This window comes from Plectropomus leopardus, chromosome 1 (genome assembly GCF_008729295.1).
Source record: "Plectropomus leopardus isolate mb chromosome 1, YSFRI_Pleo_2.0, whole genome shotgun sequence".
In the NCBI taxonomy this organism is placed as follows: domain Eukaryota; kingdom Metazoa; phylum Chordata; class Actinopteri; order Perciformes; family Serranidae; genus Plectropomus; species Plectropomus leopardus.
In genome coordinates this window covers 25,908,560-25,928,602 of record NC_056463.1, presented here as the reverse complement: position 1 = coordinate 25,928,602, position 20,043 = coordinate 25,908,560, and the positions used below count along the sequence as shown (strand labels likewise).

The 20,043-nt window shown below is 38.6% G+C and overlaps 3 protein-coding genes across 4 annotated transcripts in view; 1 reads left to right on the top strand and 2 right to left on the bottom strand.

Moving 5' to 3' along the window:
* Positions 1–2,327: 2,327 nt before the first annotated feature.
* On the bottom strand, positions 2,328–10,857 carry LOC121959306 (interferon regulatory factor 1-like). Of its 2 annotated transcripts, XM_042508669.1 has the most exons (8): positions 10,728–10,857; positions 10,468–10,567; positions 5,470–5,649; positions 5,232–5,381; positions 5,098–5,150; positions 4,664–4,754; positions 3,181–3,330; positions 2,328–3,090 (listed from the first exon to the last, which is right to left on the bottom strand). In XM_042508669.1, exons 1-7 carry the CDS (start codon positions 10,815–10,817, stop codon positions 3,215–3,217), a joined length of 780 nt encoding a protein of 259 aa, XP_042364603.1. In that variant the 5' UTR covers positions 10,818–10,857; the 3' UTR covers positions 2,328–3,090; positions 3,181–3,214. The 2 variants fall into 2 exon arrangements, with proteins under 2 accessions (XP_042364603.1, XP_042364528.1); XM_042508594.1 differs by having other exon boundaries at positions 2,328–3,330.
* Positions 7,122–20,043, top strand: part of LOC121958972 — a 32,665-nt gene continuing 19,743 nt past the window's right edge. The window contains exon 1 of the mRNA XM_042508187.1: positions 7,122–7,207. The gene's annotated coding sequence lies outside the window, so the exon portion shown is untranslated. The remainder of the gene's footprint in view (positions 7,208–20,043) is intronic.
* On the bottom strand, positions 11,785–18,644 carry LOC121959077. Its single transcript, XM_042508291.1, has 10 exons — positions 18,465–18,644; positions 18,318–18,382; positions 18,126–18,234; positions 16,906–17,057; positions 16,644–16,786; positions 16,345–16,507; positions 15,882–15,975; positions 14,648–14,726; positions 13,976–14,049; positions 11,785–13,876 (listed from the first exon to the last, which is right to left on the bottom strand). Exons 1-10 carry the CDS (start codon positions 18,530–18,532, stop codon positions 12,859–12,861), a joined length of 1,965 nt encoding a protein of 654 aa, XP_042364225.1. The 5' UTR covers positions 18,533–18,644; the 3' UTR covers positions 11,785–12,858.

Here is a 20,043-nt window from a genome sequence, read left to right as displayed (position 1 = left end):
CACCAGAGAAGAAACTAGTGATGTCATAGGTTATAAACTCTTGAGCAGCTCCAAAGACCCGTGCTTTGTTTTTCATTTTTATACCCAAATGAGCTTTATTCTGTAGTATTATTTTCAGTTTTGAAACAGAAAATGTGCCCAAATGCTCTTTGTCTCATGCATTGTCTGTTGAGCAGGTCCCAATTTTACACCCTATGACATCACAAATTTGAGTTTTAACACTTTGGCTTTTAGATTTGGGAGAGGATTGATAATTGTAACTAATATTTTGGACTGTCTTAGACCATAGGAATAACATGTATACATTTTGAAAATGGGTGAAGTTCCCCTTTAATATTTTCCGTTTTCATTAACCAGCTGGTACATTGTTGTACCTCAGTATTGTCACATGTAGTCCACATTTTTGACCAGGCTCCATTGAAAATACCTTGACGTTATCTTTGCAAGTAGCGATGGAGAAGTCACAGTATGAATATTAAATGCATGACCGCTCCTACTTTGGGTGTATGCCATGCACACACTGCCCATCACTACTTGCAGGCAAATCTAAATGTCAAGTGTGTCGAGCAAACCAGCAGGCCTGGATCTATAAATACACGTGATTATTTGTCCTTCATGTTCGTCATATGATTGACTAAAAACAGAATGTGGTTGTATTATTAAGTCAAGCGAAAGTCTGTGTAAATTGGTGTTAGTATTGTCATACTATTTATGATAAAAGAATGAAATCTTTAGTACCAGGCAGCAGGAAATACCTGATCGATATCGTCACACTTGTAATATCTCTTACAGCCGTAAAACTGCTGGTAACCATTGTTCCCCTCACAGATTTAATAATGTCATTCATTGGGCTAAAAAAATGTCACAGAGCATATGTTCCTCTTTAAATGTTTCTGTAGTTATCCCTATGTGAAAAGAGATCCAAATATGTGTAGAGTAGTTCGTTTTTTTCCAGCTCTGTGCTGAATGCGGTCCTATGTGGAGTCATACTGGGATAGCAGTATATCTTGTGACCAGCAGGCTGTGCTAGTGGACTGGTTGAATGTGACTTTAAAAATTGTATTCTTTTGGGGATTCCTGTCATTTGACTTCTTTTATGATGATTCTGTAAATACTCAACATGAAAGTAATGGATCCATTTCGATGTATTCAGGGTCATATATATGTTTTAGGTTACTTTTCTGTATAACTTTACTGGGAGGGCAGAGACTTGGAGCAGTGTTCTGTCTTGTTTGTTTTCCTCAGGAACTGCCTGAAATGTAGTTCCCACTTTTAAGGGAAGTTCATCTGTCTTTTTTTCTGCATTATATTTTCAAAATAAGAAATGAGAAATAAATGTTCAATGTTGATGTTTGACCAGCTGTGTGTTCCATGTGTTTTTAATGAAAAGACGGTGAGAAAATAGCAACTACAAGTATGTGTGTTAAGCATAGTGAAGTAAAAAGTACATCTACTTATGAAATAAGGCAAATAGAAGTAGGAAACAACAAAAAAATAGAAAAACTCATAAAAGAACCTCAAAAGTGTTCTTAGTTAGGCACTGAGTAGAGTAAATGTACTTAATTGCTTTCCACCCCTGTAAATAACGGGTGGAAAGCTGGTTATTCTTGACGTGGCTTTAAAGGTCCAGTAAAAATAAGAGTAGTTGTGTTCATCCATAGCACAGAACAAACAATTTGCATTTTTGCATTTCCGTTCTAGCCACCAAAGTTTTGCACAGTTCTGCACATCATTTAAAAAAAATAAAATCAAATGTCAGGTGTTTTTGATGAGTCCAAAAAGCACAGGTGCAGTCAGGCTGCATTAACCTCAGGTGTGGCCCTGGTGCCATGCATGTTGACTCAAACAACTGTGACACAGCAAAGGAGCAGAGGATTAATTTGTGTTATTTGCACCTGAGCTCCTTCTGCAATGAAAAGTCAAATAATTCGGGAACAGGCCTGTGAAGCACAAGCACAAATAACTATTGTGAAAATATAAACCTGAAATTTTGTATTTTGGGGCAGTTCTAATTAATAAAGTAAGGCCATTCTCATTTGAAATTGAACTGTGTAACCTCACAGTCCCTGTATTCCCTTGAGCTGTCAGAAGCTTTTGAGAGTTTTGGTATACTAACATACTAAAGAGATGCGTAGATGACATTTAACTGAAACTGGAAGTGTGAGTTATATTAACTTGTGGCTGTCTCTATTTATAATCAGGCATTTAGGTTTTTTGTTTTTACAGTCAGAGAGTGAGTCTGACTATATATTTTAGTAAATCACTCACAACAAATAATATTTTCTCTATCGAATGTTCTGTGCTGTTAAAAATCTCTTTCTTACATGTTAAAATGCATTGAATTAACAATAAAAGCACATTACAAGTTCATCTTTTTATTAATCACATCAGTTCAGTGGAGAATCGACAGCAATAAGTGATGCCAACTATGATTAATTACGCTGCTGGTTATAGATTTTAATAAAGTAACACACACAGCCGCTGTCTGAAGCCATAGCCTTCAGTTCAAACACATTTGCAATGAGTCTTGACAAGGTAATGTGCTTCAGTTGCTTTTACAGTTTGATAATGCAGGATTATTTTGAAAATACAAAACCCGATATACAATGCCTCAAAAAATAAAAAAATATACAAAATTGAGTAGGAAAAACCAAATACATAGAAGGATAGGAATCAGATGCATATATTGGACATATATATATCAACTTAAATCAGTTTCCTGTGTAGTACTGTAGTATTTACAAACACAGCCTGCAAACTGTTAAAGGCTCTGTGTCCTGTGCTTTATTCACTGTGTGTTGGCTAAACATGCAGTAAAACTCAGAATAATAGAACAGTAAGTGATCTTGTACTGAAGCGAAATGAGATCTGTTTTCTCTGGGAGCTTTGGTTTGGGCTTGGTGTCACATCAGTGAGTTTGAGGCACTGAACCATAGCGAACCCAAATGATGATGACAGAAGTAAAGCTTGGCTTGGAACAGGATCTTCACCTCTGTGTGCTCAGCAGAAAGGATGGCCACCCGACTGACTGACAGAGCAATATTCCCCATCCGCTCCCCCTCTCCTGTTTCCCTTTTTCAGCGGTCAGCTCTGCAGACAGACAGCAGGAGGAAATCAGTTGAGGTTTAGCAAGAAAGCCTGGAGGGAGAACATTTTTTAGTCAACATGTGGTTAACACACAACAGAGTAGGAGGATGGGCCATTTTGTGTAGAGCTACGGCATCAGTGTTTGCTGATGTGTGGACCAGTCAGAAAGTTCCTTGATGTAGTTTGGACCAAACAGATCAGTGTAGTTCTCTGTGTATGGAGAGCACAGGTTATCGTCAGCACCTGAGGAGCACAAAACAACATATAAACACACTCAAAAACATGAACAGATGGGAACTCTAAGCATTGCTGGATTCTGTTTAACTTGTCTTTTTTTGCATCTGATTATTCTCACACAGGCACAAAGCTTTTGACCTGCACATCTAACCGGCTTTTTGTGGCTTGTTGAACTAAGAACAATGTGCTTTTATTGATCTGTTTTTCATTATCTTTGTCACAATACATTTTTCTATTAGTCACTTCGAAACATCTCTTAAATCATAAATGATTGCTGTTTCCTACATTATCAACTGCTTATGTCATGCTGATCAAAATTTATCAGACTGATTCATAAGTTATTATATGCAAATTGGTTGAACCAGTTGCCATATTCTGTTAACCTTATTTCTACATTTCGATTATTATAATTTTGTAATTATGAATTGCTTTCAGGTGAATCTTGACTTTCACTAATAAAGGAGTTGTTGGAGTGTTCGATCAATGAACGAGTTCTCAAAAATTGCTTATGTATGCTGTTCTGCTTAAAGGCCGTTTCCTATATTTACATTTTGAATTTAGTATTTTGTTCCTTTTATGCAGCAAACAGTTTTATCTTTATATTCTTTTCTCTTTTGCAGTGAAATAACAGTAAATGTTAAAACTGTCCAATCTCTTGCAATCACTCTCCCATATACAGTAATATGTTGCATTGTATCGTTGAAATGTATGTAATATGGAAAAAGCGCAGCCTTGTACATTTCCAATTATTGTCATTAAAAATTCAGATGAGAAAGTACTTTGTAGATCTAGAGCAGTGGTGGTCCTAAAGTAAAAAGCACACTTTTTTGTGTGTTTATTTTTGCAATGTTTTATTTCTTTGTGTTCTAAGCCAACCTGAGCCAAGCCATAAACCTGAATATGTTATTATTTATAATGTGTGGCCCTTGAACAAATGACAAAAGAGAAATCTGGACCCTGTGACTAGACGATTTGTGAACTGCATAGAGTACACTCAGTGTTATATTGACTTGATTGAACTGACCTTATTTTTGACTATCTATGATATAAACTTTTGAGTAATAAACCTTTGAGCAAGTTACACGTTTTTGCAGGAACCCTACTGTGTGATGCTGTTTGTACTGCTAATTGTTTCGAGAAATGCACTCACTGTTCAGCACGTTATAAATGAAATGAGAAATGTACTAAAGTGACTGAGAAGAACTGTAATACTCCCCCTAAAATCCACATTTTGTCTTTAATTTGCATATTTTTGCAGAACTGCATTCATCTGTGAACACACAGTATAACCTGCTATGCAATCTTATGGAGATTTTGAATTAACTCAACAGTATCGTACAGTGCCAGTGGTCCCACAGTGTATGTGTTCTCCATCCTCTCTGCTCTCCAGTCTGGTTCCAGACGTCAGCGTTGCTCAAGTGGTCCATCAGCTACAGGAGACAGAATACCTATATTCAGTCAGACAGACAGACATCTAGAGCACCACCTACTGAACCTAAACTGCATCCCATTCAACTGATCACCTAGCAGTTAGGTCAAAAAGGATGCTGTTTCATTATGGAAGGAGGAGAAAAAGGGCATGACATACAATAAAGGGCCTAGACCAGATTTAAAACCAAGCAGCTGCAGGAAAAACTCAACCTTAATAGTACACACTCTACCTATTGAGCCATCAGGGTGCCCCTCAGGGAAAGAGTCAGTCATTCTGCCAGTGAGTGTCTCTGTGACAGAATAAGAGATGCTCAGTCAGTCAGTAAATAAAAGATCTCATACCTTAAACACAGCCTCATTCTGCTCCGGGTCCTCCGGTTTGGCCTCCCACATCCCTGAACAAAAGTAACTATAATTGTTAGTTTTACGATCAGCACTCAGAACAACAACAAAATACTTTGATCTCAGCGACTGACCGTGCGTTTGTGTGTTGCAATATGCGTCTCCTGCAGGGGTCTCCACCTTTTGTTGTGTGTCTGAAAAGGCTTTTGTTGGTTGCCAAGCATGTGTGATGTGTATGTCGTCACTCGCCTGTCTTTCCCTGGGCCTGCTGAATAACTGCAGCCCTGAGCGAGGGGAGGAAAGGACGGTAGTGTCACATAAGATCTGTCTGACAACATGTCAGAATATGTTTGATCAATACACGTTCAAGACCTCTCCTCCGTCTGTGTGTTTGTGTGCTTGGCAGCATCCTGTAGACTCTGTAGGCGTTGCTGCCTCTTTTCCTGCTGTGCTCCCGCAGCTCACAGATGTCAGGCAGGGAGTTCAAGGCACAGCGGAAATTTGCCTTCCATGTCTTAGGATCTGGCTTGTCTTTACCTGGATGGTACCGTCCTGAAGTGAACAAATATACAAACAAGCATTGGTGTGTGTGTGTGTGTGTGTGTGTGTGTGTGTGTGTGTGTGTGTGTGTTGCTCTTTGTCTTTAGGTTTCCTCCACCCCCCATTGTCTTTGCTGGAACATCTGTCCCCAGACTTGCAATTCAGGCTTACGAAATTTGTAAGCCCAAACTTTAAAAAAAGCTTTTGATACATAAATGCTCCTGGGGTCTTTAGATTAGTTAGTAAAGCGTGACCCACCTGACAACAATTGTTGTGTAACTTTTCAAATCCTCCTACCTGAAAAAACAAAAAGGTCAGTTCTAAACACTTTCTGCCCAGCAATAGTATGTTTGAAACACTAAGCTAAAAGCAGGCGTAGCAGGCTCTTCCTATATATGCCTCCCATTTATATCTTCCTCATCTCTCCCAAGCCACTGGCTGCGCTCCATTTCAGTGCACTGATGCACCGCTTAACATACTGCAAGGACCGAAAGAGCTGTTTGAATGGAGAGTAATCTGCCAACAAGCTGTAGCAACCACATAAGTGTAACCTGATGAAACCAACTATAATATCTCTTTACAGAACAAAATCCATGATAATGTTAGTAGTTGACAAAAAAGTGCCTATATTGATAGTAATACTTACAATTTGATTTGCAGAAAAAAACCTGACCATCATTCAAACATTACCTACTTTATCTGCTTTTATTTGTTTGTATTGGACATACTGTCATGGTGACGAATATCCAGCTCTCACTTCTCAAATTTAACGGTGAATCCAGTATCTGCTGGCTACCACACCAGCCAAATGGTGCATGCCCACTATACATCCAGTACAGTACAACCAGCCATCCGCTCCTATCCATTTTGTATTAGAAGCCACAGATTCCTACATTTATTCCTACAGATTCCCTGTACAAAGTATGCTGGGATACCTGTGATGAGGACCAAGCGGCCCAAAAACAGGAAGTGACAATTTCAAAAATTCAAGTGGTGCTGATATCAAGACCACCTCTCCAGTGACATTATGAACAGTTTTGTATAAATCCAGGAAATTCCAGTAGAGAAGAGGGCGGGAGATTATAAATCGATATAAGCAACCAGTGGTGCAGGGCGAACGCGCATTGAGGCAAATTGGTCGCATATGGAGTGCAGACTTGGCGCACGCAGGCATGGAAATGGTGGGCAGACAATTTACCTGCCTGGTCACTCTCGCCTCAAAAAACATCCCCTGTCTTTATTTAGCTTTGACGTCCAACTATGGAAGATTGCGCAAAGTTAAAAGGAAGAATTTAGAAAATATGGTTAATCGATGTTACACACTCTTGTACAGTAGATGGCGCTCTGCACCTTTAAGTTGTTTGCGATCCGCCAAGAAACCGTGAGAAGAAGAAAGTTTATGGAAGACGCCAACACTGCCACGCCACCGCGCGAACTGTCATACCCGGACAGTGGGATTTAAATACTCCGTGGAGCGCGCGCCTTTACAAAGCTGTTCTCACCTGTGCGCATCACTGCCGTCTCCAGCGCTGTTCCTCTGGTCGACAGGAAGTCTGAGTTCATCTTCAAGGTATGTGTACTGTGTGTGTGATCAGATTTTGCGGTTTATCACACTTGCCTGTGTATTAGGCTGATTTTGTCACCTGATGACGAAAGGTACACATAACCCCAGCGCTGAGCGTTTGTGAAGTGGCGGATTGAGTGTGTGAGTTGCACATTGCCCGATGAGGTTGCAGAGTGAGCGTTTGGAGTTGCAGGTTGTATGGTTGGAGCGGCAGGTTGAGCGTTTGGAGCTGCAGGAGATGGCCTAAAACCCACCTGTAGAGGTAGGCACTGCTACGTGCTATTGTCGCCCAGGTTATTCCCGCATCGGCTGCCTCCAGATCACTGTATTGTTTATGATGTAGGTGTCCTGAGGCGGCTGGAGCCGCATGTTAGTAGGTGGTTGTGTGGCTGGAGGGAGAGGCAGGGTGAGACATGTTCATGCCCATTTAAAGATCTCGTAGGAGATTTGTAAAAATAAATTCTCAGCAAGTATTTTTTTTTCTTAAAATGGATGGTACAGAATGATACAATGCAACCAATGCTGTGTTTTAGTAATGTTTTTTTAGTTCCCAGAATGTTCTTTTTAAAGTTTGTGGGTAACATTCCCTATAAACATCAAACAATGTAACAAATGTTTTTTTTGTGTGTGTGTTAACATATCACCTTATGTTACATTTTCATTCAAAAATGGTGATTACAGACCACAGACGTGCTGAATATGGCTTTGGCATTTAACGTTATAGGTACATTGTTTGAAATGATGAACATCCTTAAAACGTTCTTTGAATATTAGATTAAAATGTTTCCTTTAAAACATCATTGCATCTTGTAGGTAATGATAACTAATGTTGTGGGAATGTTCGCTTCCGGCTGGGTTTTCTTTTCGTCTTATTTTTAGAATAGTTTGGTGCTGTTTGGTTTTACTTCTTATGTCTTTAGCTTTGTTTTCAGTATAGTTAAGCATTCAGCTAAAATTGCTGTTTTGTCATAACTCCTACCTTTTGAAATTATTCATGTACAATTGCACTGGAAGCCACATCTCTGACTACCTTTACTGTTATCTGTGTTTTGACCTGTTAATGGTTTAACTGTGCCCCTTATCCTTCAGTTGGTCTGGTCACACAGAAATGACTGCTTCAAGTTTCAAGTATGTGCCACTGGTGGTGGCTGTGGTTGGATGTGGTCAGATGTGTAATTTGTTCCACCAACTACACCTAGCAGATATGTTACAGTGCCTTAGGACCTCTTGATGGAAACGTCTCTATCTTAAACACAAAAAATAGGACCCTTGAATAGCCACGTTGGCTAACTACACAGGGAGCAACACATACCCCTCTCAAAAGACGAATTCAATACTAAACCTGATAGAGTTGGATTTTCTCAATACAGCTGGAAGATATTCAAATCAGAACTATACCAGCCTCGTAAATATCAGGACAGGATTTATCAGATGTGTTCATCTTCAAAAACATAACTGTTACAACACAACTGTGTTGATACCATCTGTCATCAGCATGTTGAGTTCTCATATTTAGCACCATGGTGTGGTTTGGATCAAAGCCAGTCATCCAGCAGACAAGGGCTAAAAAGAAGTAAAAGACAGAAGGTAGCAGCAGCTATATTACACACATGCTGCAATTTTCAACTTTCATTTATGACTTGGAGATCCTAATGTACACATGTTTTGTGTCTTTTTTTTGTTTGTTTAATTGATGGTTCAATTTATTTCATTATTACTTTTTATCGGCTTAAACTGTATTTGAGAACATACCGGTTCTGCCCAGTGTTCTTTCACACATTCAACTTCCTTGTGGAGGAGCAGGGCTGTTGTACTTTAGACAGCAATATGATCACCTTACACATTCAAAGCAACTGAACCGAAGCTTTCCCATGATGTGATGTGCAACTATAATCACAAAGCGTGACCTTCCTAATACTAGAGTGTTTGATGATGTGTGTGTGTGTGCGTGCATGTGTGTATGTGTGTGTCTCTGTGTATGTATGATGACTTTACTCAAATTTTTGCTCAGAATGTACAGAATTGAGATGACAGAGCAAAAACATTTAGTTATGAGATTATGAAACAAAAGCAATTTAGACGAGGACTGAACCTTAAAAACCACATAAACCGATCAGTCTTCTTTTTTCAAGTTTGATCCTTTGAATTCAGCATTTATGTTTATTTAGCACATACTGATGTATTCACGGTTTCTGTGAAATTCATATTACTTAGCTGGAAACTGGGATGATGGTATGAATGTGGTAAATCTAGAAAGATCTGGGTTGAACAATACTGCGGCTGCTCTTCAAGACTTCTGCTGGCAGAAAACAGGTCAGCAGGCAAATCTCATCAGGATGGTCGAAATAATAAATGCAGGGAAAATAGCAAAATGCTGCAGGGAAATTTTAACTTTAAAAACCAATTTAAAAATCATTTTTATTGTCTTGTGTAATTTTGAGAAATGACTGTACTAAGGGTTTTTCTTTGGACTTTTTCTCATGAATGAGGTGATGCAGTAACAACAACTTTTGGAGGGCATTTTGACCCTTAATGACCTAGTCAGATTTGAGCCAGGGACCTCTCAACTACTTTGACGGCCTGTAAAAGTGAAAATGAGTGGCAAATAGAAAATGAGGCGAGAGCTTAAAAAAAGCTACTGAAGTTTGTTTGACATGTGTGAACACATTACAGTAAATAAATTCAAACATTAATCATAAATGAATAAGTTTGGCATGTTGTGATATTTTCTTCTTGATGATATGCTTGTAAATATCATCTCATCTTCATTGACATATTGCCTTGCAGCAGTGCTGTGGCTCTGACCCCAGCAGTCCATTTAGATTACAACTCTAAGCTTGGTATAATGTAAGAAGTATAACATAAGCTTGTTCTACTTCAGTTTTACTTATTTGTTACTCTACATCAAAGCATCAGCATGCAAGTGTAAGTCTAAAAACATAACACAAGCAAAGTGCTTAAAAGACAATAAGAAATAGTATGAATAGAGATGGGAATCAATCAACTGGAACTGATGTGTGTGTGTGTGTGTGTGTGTGTGTGTGTGTGTGTGTGTGTGTGTGTGTGTTTGTGTGTGTTGTTATATGTTATATGCTGTATGCTGTATGTCTACAACTTAGTTAAAAATGAATGTGACCTTTTTGACCAGTGCACTGTAGTAAAGGAGATTTTTTTTAATTTCAACAAGGCTTTTCCAGGTTAAATAAATAAATAAATAAATAAACAAACAAAATATTTACATGCTTGCATATGTGTGGGGCTCCTACCTGTATGCATGGCCCAACTCCTAAAGAGAGTAGCATCCCGGTCAATACTCCAGCCATGCCGAGCGGCATGTTTCCAAGGAATCTGGAAGACTCGAGCTGACTGTAGAATAAAAAACAAAACAGAAAAAAATAGCTGCCAAAAGAATTTCATTATTTACTTTTCTTTTGTCTGCTGCCCTGGAGAAATTAGATATAGAGCAAAACTTTTTACACCAAGGTGCATGTGTGTGTATGGGATGATGATGAGATAAAGGGTCTACCTGGTCCAGCCAGCTGACTCCTGGATACCTCCCAGACTGAATCTGCTCCTCCAGCCATGGCCTCAGCCTCAGCCGGCCGGGTTGTTGCATGCTTCAGACTAAGCACCAGGTGTGCTGAAAGGTGTGGACGCGTTACTGGCTTAACGGGAGTTTCAGCAGTAACAGAAAATTTCTCAGGAGTTCAGATTTAATCAGAGGTTACTCCAGGGCGCCCTTCCTCTTCTGCTGCATTCTTCCAATCAAACACCTCACAGTTTGTCCTGCTCCTCCTCAAATGGCCTTCCCTGCTGCTTGGGAGACTCCTACAATTACAGGAAATTCTGTTTATACTGTATGTTGTCCTTTTTGAAAGAGAGATTGAGTTGAAGTATTATGGAGTAGAGAGTTGCTGAGGTCCCTGGAAAGGTATCTAATGCTAAGTCACTTGAAGGGTTTAAGTGAGTGCTAATTTTTTTGGGTGATCTTGTGGTTGGTGAGGTTTTTGTAGCAGCAGTGAGACAGTGTGTTTTCATGTAAGACCCCCAGGTGGAAGCAGAGTTCATGCTATATGTGACAGAAGAGCAGCCTCACATGTTGCAATGGTGCCTTACTTTTTACTTTATATAACCTGAATATCTTAGGTGGTCGAGTCAATTTATCAGTTCCTCTTAACCAACTGACGACTTGCATAACTCTTTTAAATACCTCTAAAATTATGTCCTGCCCTTATACCCACTTTCAACAGAAAATATGTCAAGATAAAGAAGGTCTGCTTTTTTGCACTGTCAATCTATATGTATATACTGTTTGTCAGTCTCAGCTCTACTGTTTTAACAACTGTGTCTACTTTTCCAATCATTAAGTTTTAATATGTTTTAACACTTTGGCCAGGGATTACAGAATGAATTTTTTTTAACCATGTGTATTTATTCATTTGCATTGTTCCTTCTCTCAAATAAAATAATTATATAAAAAAGCATACAATACAATTGATTGATACAAATGGAAATTGCTTGTTTTAAATTATAACATTAAAAATTCAGCAGCAATGTATTTTTGGAGCAAACACAACCCAAGATAATATAAACAACTTTTATTTTAACAATTTTCTTTCAGAGAAAAAGTACATTTTACACGTGTAACATTTCTTCACTTTCAAAAATACCAGCATGTCTTTACCCTTTAATAGTGAAATGAGTGTCTTCGGGCACCATGTCTTTGCTGTGATAAGAACAGCGTACCGCTTGAAGAGGATGTGTGTTTCTGTGGAAATGCCGTAGCTGTTTCCAGAGAAGAGCAATGAGGAAGTAATTTGAAAAACCTATAAAGCACTAGCTCAATATGGCAGCTGATTGTTATGACTTGTTTGAGACACATTTCATTTGTAATTTTGCTTAAAGCGCTCAGTGTTGATGCGTGGAATGGAACAGGTTTATTTTGTGACTCCTCTGGTCAAATCAAGTTCAGAGAGGAATTGACATAATCTACAAGAAATGACTCCTCTGACACATTTCACTGAAGTCTAACTAATATTGTACTTGATGGTTAGTCATGATTTACAGAGACAGTATATACACTTAATGAATTTTCTATGTGACAAAAAAACGAAACAAAAACCCTCAGTGGATTATGACATGAGGTACAGATATGTGACTGCAGCAGTTTTGTTCAAGCAGTTGCAGCAAGCACAAACACAAAAAAAACTCAAATGCAGTCTGTTTTTGACAGACATTTTGAGCTCATATTTTGACTGCATTTGATGCAAAACATCTTTTTTACATAGTTTGTTTTTACATACTTTGCATCAAATGAAGTCTTACACAGTTGTGAAGTATTTATAAATAAAGGAATCAGCCGCTCTTACGGTGCAAAGATGTGTTTTCTACAAATTACTGCTACACACAAAATCTGTAGGTTTCCATTAACCCTCAAATTGTACAAATTGAAACTGTGATTATAAAATACACCTAAAGGAAACATGTCAATTTTGAAAAAACTTGACTGCAAAAAGTTTGTATGCTCGCATGAAGTGATATTTCAGGTGAATCGAAAAAGCCATATTTTTCAAAACTGCAATGAAAAACACTTTGTGCGATTTAAAAGGTCACATGATGCTATGGCTATATGTCCATATAGTCCATATAAATTAGCGCTACACACTCTGATAGCCGCTCTCTGTGATGATCGGCACAGACTGGTCAGCAGGGATCAGTGAGAGAAAAGGTCTTTGGAGCTCAGAGGAACACTGACCACCCTGGACACTGTCAACGAAACCCGGAACAACTTGGCTTAAGGAGCTTTGAGGCATCTTGGTGAAGAATTCATCTGGACATTTGTTCAAATGTCTTTCCTCCTCACCACTTCTCTCCTCTGAAAACACAATGGCAGGTTGCTCCACCAGATTCTGAAATGACTGGTAGTCGTCATCCACCGGAGGAAAGCTGCTTGAAACTGCAGGCACACCTCTGTAGCAGGGATTTTCATCACATATAATTTCACCTTCAACTTTTCCATGTAGCTTTTTCGCCTCATCAAAGCTCTCACACCCGACCTCAGCTGTGGACACAGGATCACATGACGCAATTGTGCCAGTGGAAGTGGAGGACAAACTGGATGACAAACTGAAGTCTTCTGCATATGCAAATCCCCCCAAATCTGCATTGCGTGGATGATACGACATGTCTGTTGGCATCAGAGACGAAACCACTGGTGGTGAATTCACAAGCAGACAAGCTGGTGCCTGCTGGTCGACAAAGGTCACATCATCACCTGCAGAAGGACGGTATGCAGAGTCACAAAGCATTTCAGCCTGCGTCTGGACCTCGGAGCTGCTGGTCATCATCTCATGTGGGACGCTTGGAATGAAGACGTTGTAGGTTTTATTTTCAAAGCAAGATGATCCAGATTTCATGTCATCAGCTCGGACATCACAAGGGTTGCAGGAGGAGGAGAGCAAACCACTGTCTTTGTTTACTTCTGCATTAAGTGAAATAGTGGTCAAAGGTGATATTGGGCTGATATTGGGGAAAGCTTTTACAAGAGCATCCTGAACACCAGCGATAATGTCAGCAGGTTCTGTGTGAGAACGAGTAAAACCAAAAGAGCCAGTACTGATTCCATTGCTTTGCTGAGGGCTCCCGCTGCTCATGTCTCTCAGTGACCCCTTTAACCTGGATACAGAGAAATGGGTTATTGAAATTGCCAATATAATCACATGAAAACCCTTAAAGAAATGGGTTGTATTGTTGTACAAATGCAGTCAAACTAACCATGGTTTGCTGTCACTTGGAACAAGAGGTTCAAAACAGATAGAGGAGATGATGGGTGGCTCAGGTTTCAGGATCTGCAACACAGGAGAAAAACAACAGACCTGAAATGTATCTTTTGAAGGGGTTGGTTTAGAAACGTTCTTTTCCTATTTCTTATTTAATATGAACTATTCAAAAGTGCAGGAAATGACCTTTTCTAATTGACTTCCGCTTTCTGAAAGTATCTAGAGAGTTTCAAAGTTAGAATCACTAAGATTTCAGTCCTGTTTTTTGGTGAAACCCCTGGTTACTGGTGGTAACAGCAAGTGTAGTTTTAATACTACATTTGCCTACATTTACTACAAATGCCTGCTGAGCAGCTACTTTGACAATAATAAAGGCAATCTGAATCTACATTATAGAGAATAAATTACAGAATATAGATGCATTGGATGGCTATTGCTGAAACATACCAACAATTAGTGAAATTCTCGAGGATTGTAACACTGTTTATGCATAATTAGGAAAAATAAACCGATGCAACAATTGAAGCTATAATAGGGAAGGTAAGGGGGAGGGGGTATTGAGAGGGGACAACAACATGAAAATCTCTCTTCTTTCTGATAGGTCAGTGGTCAGCAATTATACCATGTGGACAAAACGAGGGGTAAAGAACATGACTAGGTGACTCACCTCTTGCTCATTTGGATGCATTATCAGAAGTTTTGGATTTGGACATTTGGCAACTGTGTCCCACCACTTTGATTTTAGCCTAAAAACAATTGCACATATAAATAAACAAAAATAACACGCATAACACATGAACACAACACTGGACTTCTATCTCACACAGGCTCTGCTCCCTATTGAACTCTTTGGGTAATACTCCTCTAATCACGAGCATGCATGTACACACTGAGATCTTCATGAACGTAGCAGGCAGATTTGGACGTGCCTACCCTTGTACATGCGGACCTCACAGTATATAAGGATGCACATTGTGACAGTCCAACATCCTTTTTTTCTTCAGCGACGGCACACAGAGTAGCTTCCTCTATGGATGGAGTCACTGCCTCTAGAATCTCATCAGTGCCTCACAGCAAACCACACAGAGAGCGCTGTTCAGCATCCACCAGCCTGTGAGGCCTGCTTGGCACTGCCCAACTTTAGATGCCAGCAGGGATGGGATTACTTCAGCTGCTGCTACATGATGATTCACTGCCATGACAGTGGGCAGGTGCTTGTGATTGATGACATCAAGACAAACCTCTCAGAATGACATTTTGGACCACAGTATAACCATATTCATAACCTAATTCAAGGTGTTTCTGCAGTGGGCTGTTTGATGTCTGCCACAGTTGGCTCTTGTCACATGTGGCTGAGATTAACTCCCCCTAAAAAGGACCCCCTGGAATCTCTGAGAACTACTGTCATCAAGGAAGGGCTTTTTGGATCTATCTCATCGGTTACTCAGTGCTTCAAAAAACTACAGGAGTCCCACCCACTGCTTGATCATCACAGAAAGAGGATGATATGAAGTGTGTTGAGGGGCTGAGACAAGAAGAGAGACCATGCTACAAAACTCTGCCCGCCCCAATTTCCAATGCTGCCTCTTCTGAGACACCCCAACAATGTCCTCCTCATTGCCAAGGTGCACGGCCACATTGTTGTAATATACTGGTGTTGATGATCGTGTTGATAATGTGAAAAAAAATTTTTGGGTATGTGAATGCATGCTTGTTACTGGAGGAGTATTACCCAATGACTCCAGTAAAGGAATCCACCCATTATAATAGGACTAGGGTTACAATATCTTAACCTTTATTGAGATATCTTAAGAAAAAACCTTTCATATGTAATTCGCTAACAGAGAAACCATGCCGGTCTTAGACAATCTTGTAGACAATCTTTTATCTGCATGACTTACTTCCCATAACAGCCACATACAGCAACACTGATGATGACTGCAGCAACACTGAGGCTGATGGTGATAGCCAAGGGCATAATGTAAGGGGACACAGCTGTTAAGTAAAATGCATGAAGTCAGTTTAGAAATCGCTTAATTTCAGTACACATGACATGCAGTAGAGAATGTGAGTCGGGAGGGAGGGCCCATAGGGTGCAGCAATGAATTTAAATAAGTGCATGCAGCGCACATTTTTGGTAGACTACTCCTTTTTTTATTTGGAAATAGTTAGTAGTTCCTGGGCCAGATCCAAGACCAAAAGGAGAAAAAAATATGCTGCACACTTATATAACCTACACTATGCCTATGTTTACTGTTTTTTTTTTCATGGTAGTGTCATGCAAAGAACAATGAAAGCACAGCAATCATGTATGCGTTGGTATTAATTATAAAAATTGACAAAGACTGAAAAGATGACACTTACGGGTGGTGAATTCCCACACTTTACTACTGTCACTGAACTTGGCACTTCTGCTTGTGTAGCTTTTTACGTTGACCACATATGTTGTACTTGGCTTCAAGTCTCGACCAAGTATTTCATAGTAATTCAGTCCACCAAGTGTATTTGGTTTGACAGATTTAGATACCTGGTATGGAGAAACAAGAATAATATATTTTTTAAAAGGATGGTTTGGTAGTTTGTTTAACTTAATGACAACCTGATTGTCTATATCTCCACTACAAATGATCTCAGTATTCAACGGTGCATGACTTTGCTCCTACCTTTTTGGTGTCCCCTTTTTTATAGTAAGTCACATTCGCAGTCAAGCCTTCACCGAAAATGCCATTGTAATTTGTTTTCCAAATGATTTGAAAATTCCCATTCGATTTTCTTACTGAGGTGATTGTTGGGGTTTTGGGCTTTACTGTAGAAAAGAGATAAGAAAAGTAAGTTTTATATTATTGACTGTTAATTCTGGATCAGTCTATTTCTGGCAGATGCTGATTGGCTTTTACAGACTTTCACTGAAAAGAGTCAACTTACTGCTGCCTCTGATGCTGATGTTTCTAGACTCCATATGTTTGCCTCCTTTCAAAACTGTTGCCATGTAATTGTCCAAAGGAGTAAAAATCATTTGGTTGAAGGAGCAAAAACACTGTCCAATGTCATATGTTTTGGCAAAGCAATGCCTGTCCCTGTAATACAAGACAACATACATCTTACTCTTTATATCAAATATGCAAAGTATTGGCTGCTCGGGATGCTTCTGTTGATTTTTAATATTAGCTAGGGTGAAGTCAGATAATTTAAGACATTAGGTAAAATAATGTGAATAAGGTTTTACATCTTGGGCTCTTTGAATATTTGCAGTCAGTCACCAAACATGTTATTAAGTTGTTGGTACAAAAGTGTTTTATATGAAACAATCATTTTTATTTGGTTGAAAAAACTAGGATGGGCATAGCAAACAATAATAAAATAAAACAAATCCACTGGTTTCAGACTTTCATGGAAAGCCATGTGGTATATTGATTTTCTCATGTTAGTAATGTGAGAACTGCATCTAAAACAACAAGGGCATTACAATAAAACTGGTTATAGGGTGTTGCTTTTTATTAAATGATTGACTTGTAATCGAAATATTTTAACGTCACACTTTAGTTTTTATGGGAAAGGTTTTTGAGTGAGTACAAAGGCCTAATGCATTCAGGTAAAATTGGGCAAAAAAAACAGCTAAAATTGGACATATTTCTGAAGTGAAACCAGCATGTTTTAGGCCACCAGATGCCATAAAATTATGATTTGCTATTTTATGGCCATTTATATATATATATATATGTCAGTTAAAAATATTAAATATGCTGTGAGTCCATGTCAGCTATAATAGTCCAGAATTAGCCATGATTGTAAGACACATGCACGTCCATTATAGACAAAACAGTGCAAAGGACACAGGCAACAATAGAACAGGGGAAACATGTCAGAAAAGTTGAATATTTCTTTAGATAGCTACAGGTTAAATTAATTATTTAATGGATTAAAATGCCCTCCCGCAACAAGTTATTAAAGTAACACTTCAGGTAGTCTGCAGAGATTGAGGTGATTTACTTTGTAATCTACCAAAAAGTCTCACAAATTACCTGACTTCACCCTGGAGATTAACAATTTAGGCCTTCTCAGCATTATTTTACTGAATCATCATTGTAAGTAAGCCCATGACTATAAAATGACACCCATGCATTTAACATAAAAAAACACCCTACTGAAATCCGTTGTAGCTCTGGAGAATCAGTTTGTATTCAGTGCAGTTTTGCGCGTTGAAGTTGCAAAACATCATTGTGTCATAGTCGTTGACACAGTCAATGTTTTGGCCTAAAACAGACATTACACAAAAAGATTAATACAGTGAATGAGTTAATCTGCACAAAAGCTGTCTAAATATCCACCAAATTTACCAGAGAGAGCCGTTGCGATGTTCCCTAAAATAAGCAGGACAAATGATATCCTGTCGCGACCTCGCCTGAAAGCAGACACAAAAGCAGATTTTCGTTACTTTGATTATTTGATGAGTTGGTTAACTCAGACACAAGAATCCAGATTACCTCTTAAACTCCATACTGAAACGATTTAATCCAGTTCTTCTTCGAAAACAGCAATCCAACTCAGCCATCCACTCCGTGGGAAAAAGAAAGCAGTCTGCTGAATGCTTGACCGCACGTTTCACACACTTCCTGATACTGCAAAGCTTTTTACGGGAAATGTTGCTCCAGTAGCTCTGGATAAGTGCATCTTACTCACCTTCCCTCAAAGAGAGGCAAGACTGTAACACGTTCACTCAAACTGGCATTAGATTTCAGTGCTACCATACCGCAAATGAAGCAACTCGATTTCCACAGACAAGTATGAATTTGTGTAAATGAACGTGCAGCGGTAAAAGTGTTGGTCAGGAGTTGTGTATTTTTTGTGTTGTGCCATGGGTTGATAAACTTTTTCTCATAACACGTAATGTTAGAGGGATTGCACATTATGTTAAAAGGAAGTAAAATAATGAGTTTCGCTAAAAAAATAAAATAATTGCATTCAAACAAGTATTGAAACCTGTAAACCCTGAGCAAATTGGTGCAGTTTCTTTCAAAAACGTGGTGAGAAGGCAATGAGCAACTTGGTTGCAAGAAATTAGCAGATTGTGAATTATTTTGAAAAGCTCAAAAGTAGGTAAAAAAAATAGGATAGTATAGGGAAAAAAAAAAACAAAACAAAAAAGCTAGGTGGGAACAATATTTATAACCATCATAATTGTATATATAAGAATGATCATAATTGTATATTTAAAATAATGTTACAGAGCTGTTATACTTTTTAGGCAAATTTTCCAGGTAATTCCCTTGTCTTTTAGCTGCCTTTTTTCATCTTCTTTTTTTAAAAACTAATTTTAATGGAATTTTCTTGTTTTTCTTTATTGTTTGTATGTGTTTTTTTTTTTTTTATTTTTTATTTTTACAAATATCTCACTAATTTTTGGATCATCGCCTCATTCATTGCTCATTGCCCTCTTAAGAAATCACAAAAAAATCAAGTGAACTCAACACAAAGCGTTATGCAGGTATCACTATACTTCTTCAACAAAGGGTCATATTTCCATATTTTATGTGAATGTGCTTTTGATTGAAAGTTTTGGACTGAAGTTATTCAGCCTTACCCTGCACTCTATAGTTGGGGTTCCATCAACCCACAATAACTAACAACACAATAAGTGGATGTCTGTAGCTCTTGCTGTTGCCAAAATGTTTTAGTTTTAGTTTTATGAAGAAACTGCAATGTTCCACACATTCAAGACTGGACTAATATACTGTTTAAAATAGGTGAACTCTAAAATGTTTTTACATGCATATAGTCTCAGTAAATTACCCTTAGCAACTGTGACCTGAAGACAACAGACAGAACACAAAATTATAATGTTTCTTTTTAATAACAAATGTAGTTAGACCAATGCGCATCTATCCACTTACAGTTACAGTAAGATAGTAAGTTTACAACCAGCAAAACTTTGCACCCACGTGTGGATGCAATGACAGAAAATATTTCAGGAGGTCAGATTTCATTCTGAAGAGCTGCAAGCTTCATCCTGAAGACAATGCTAAACTGTTTTCACAGGCTGAATGCTACTAAAAATGACGCAGA

Bases quoted from the DNA above. Each gene is read 5' to 3' on its own strand.
- LOC121959306 (XM_042508594.1), bottom strand. From the start codon at position 10,817: ATGCAACAACCCGGCCGGCTGAGGCTGAGGCCATGGCTGGAGGAGCAG. The intron at 5,650-10,467 runs GTAGGAGCCCCA...TGTTCACTTCAG, and splicing joins GAGTTGGGCCATGCATACAG to GACGGTACCATCCAGGTAAA. The intron at 3,331-4,663 runs GTACGATACTGT...TGTGCTCCTCAG, and splicing joins ACTGTGGGACCACTGGCACT to GTGCTGACGATAACCTGTGC.
- LOC121959077 (XM_042508291.1), bottom strand. From the start codon at position 18,532: ATGGCTGAGTTGGATTGCTGTTTTCGAAGAAGAACTGGATTAAATCGT. The intron at 18,235-18,317 runs GTAAATTTGGTG...TGTCTGTTTTAG, and splicing joins CATCGCAACGGCTCTCTCTG to GCCAAAACATTGACTGTGTC. The intron at 16,787-16,905 runs GTAAGTTGACTC...TCTTTTCTACAG, and splicing joins CATCAGCATCAGAGGCAGCA to TAAAGCCCAAAACCCCAACA.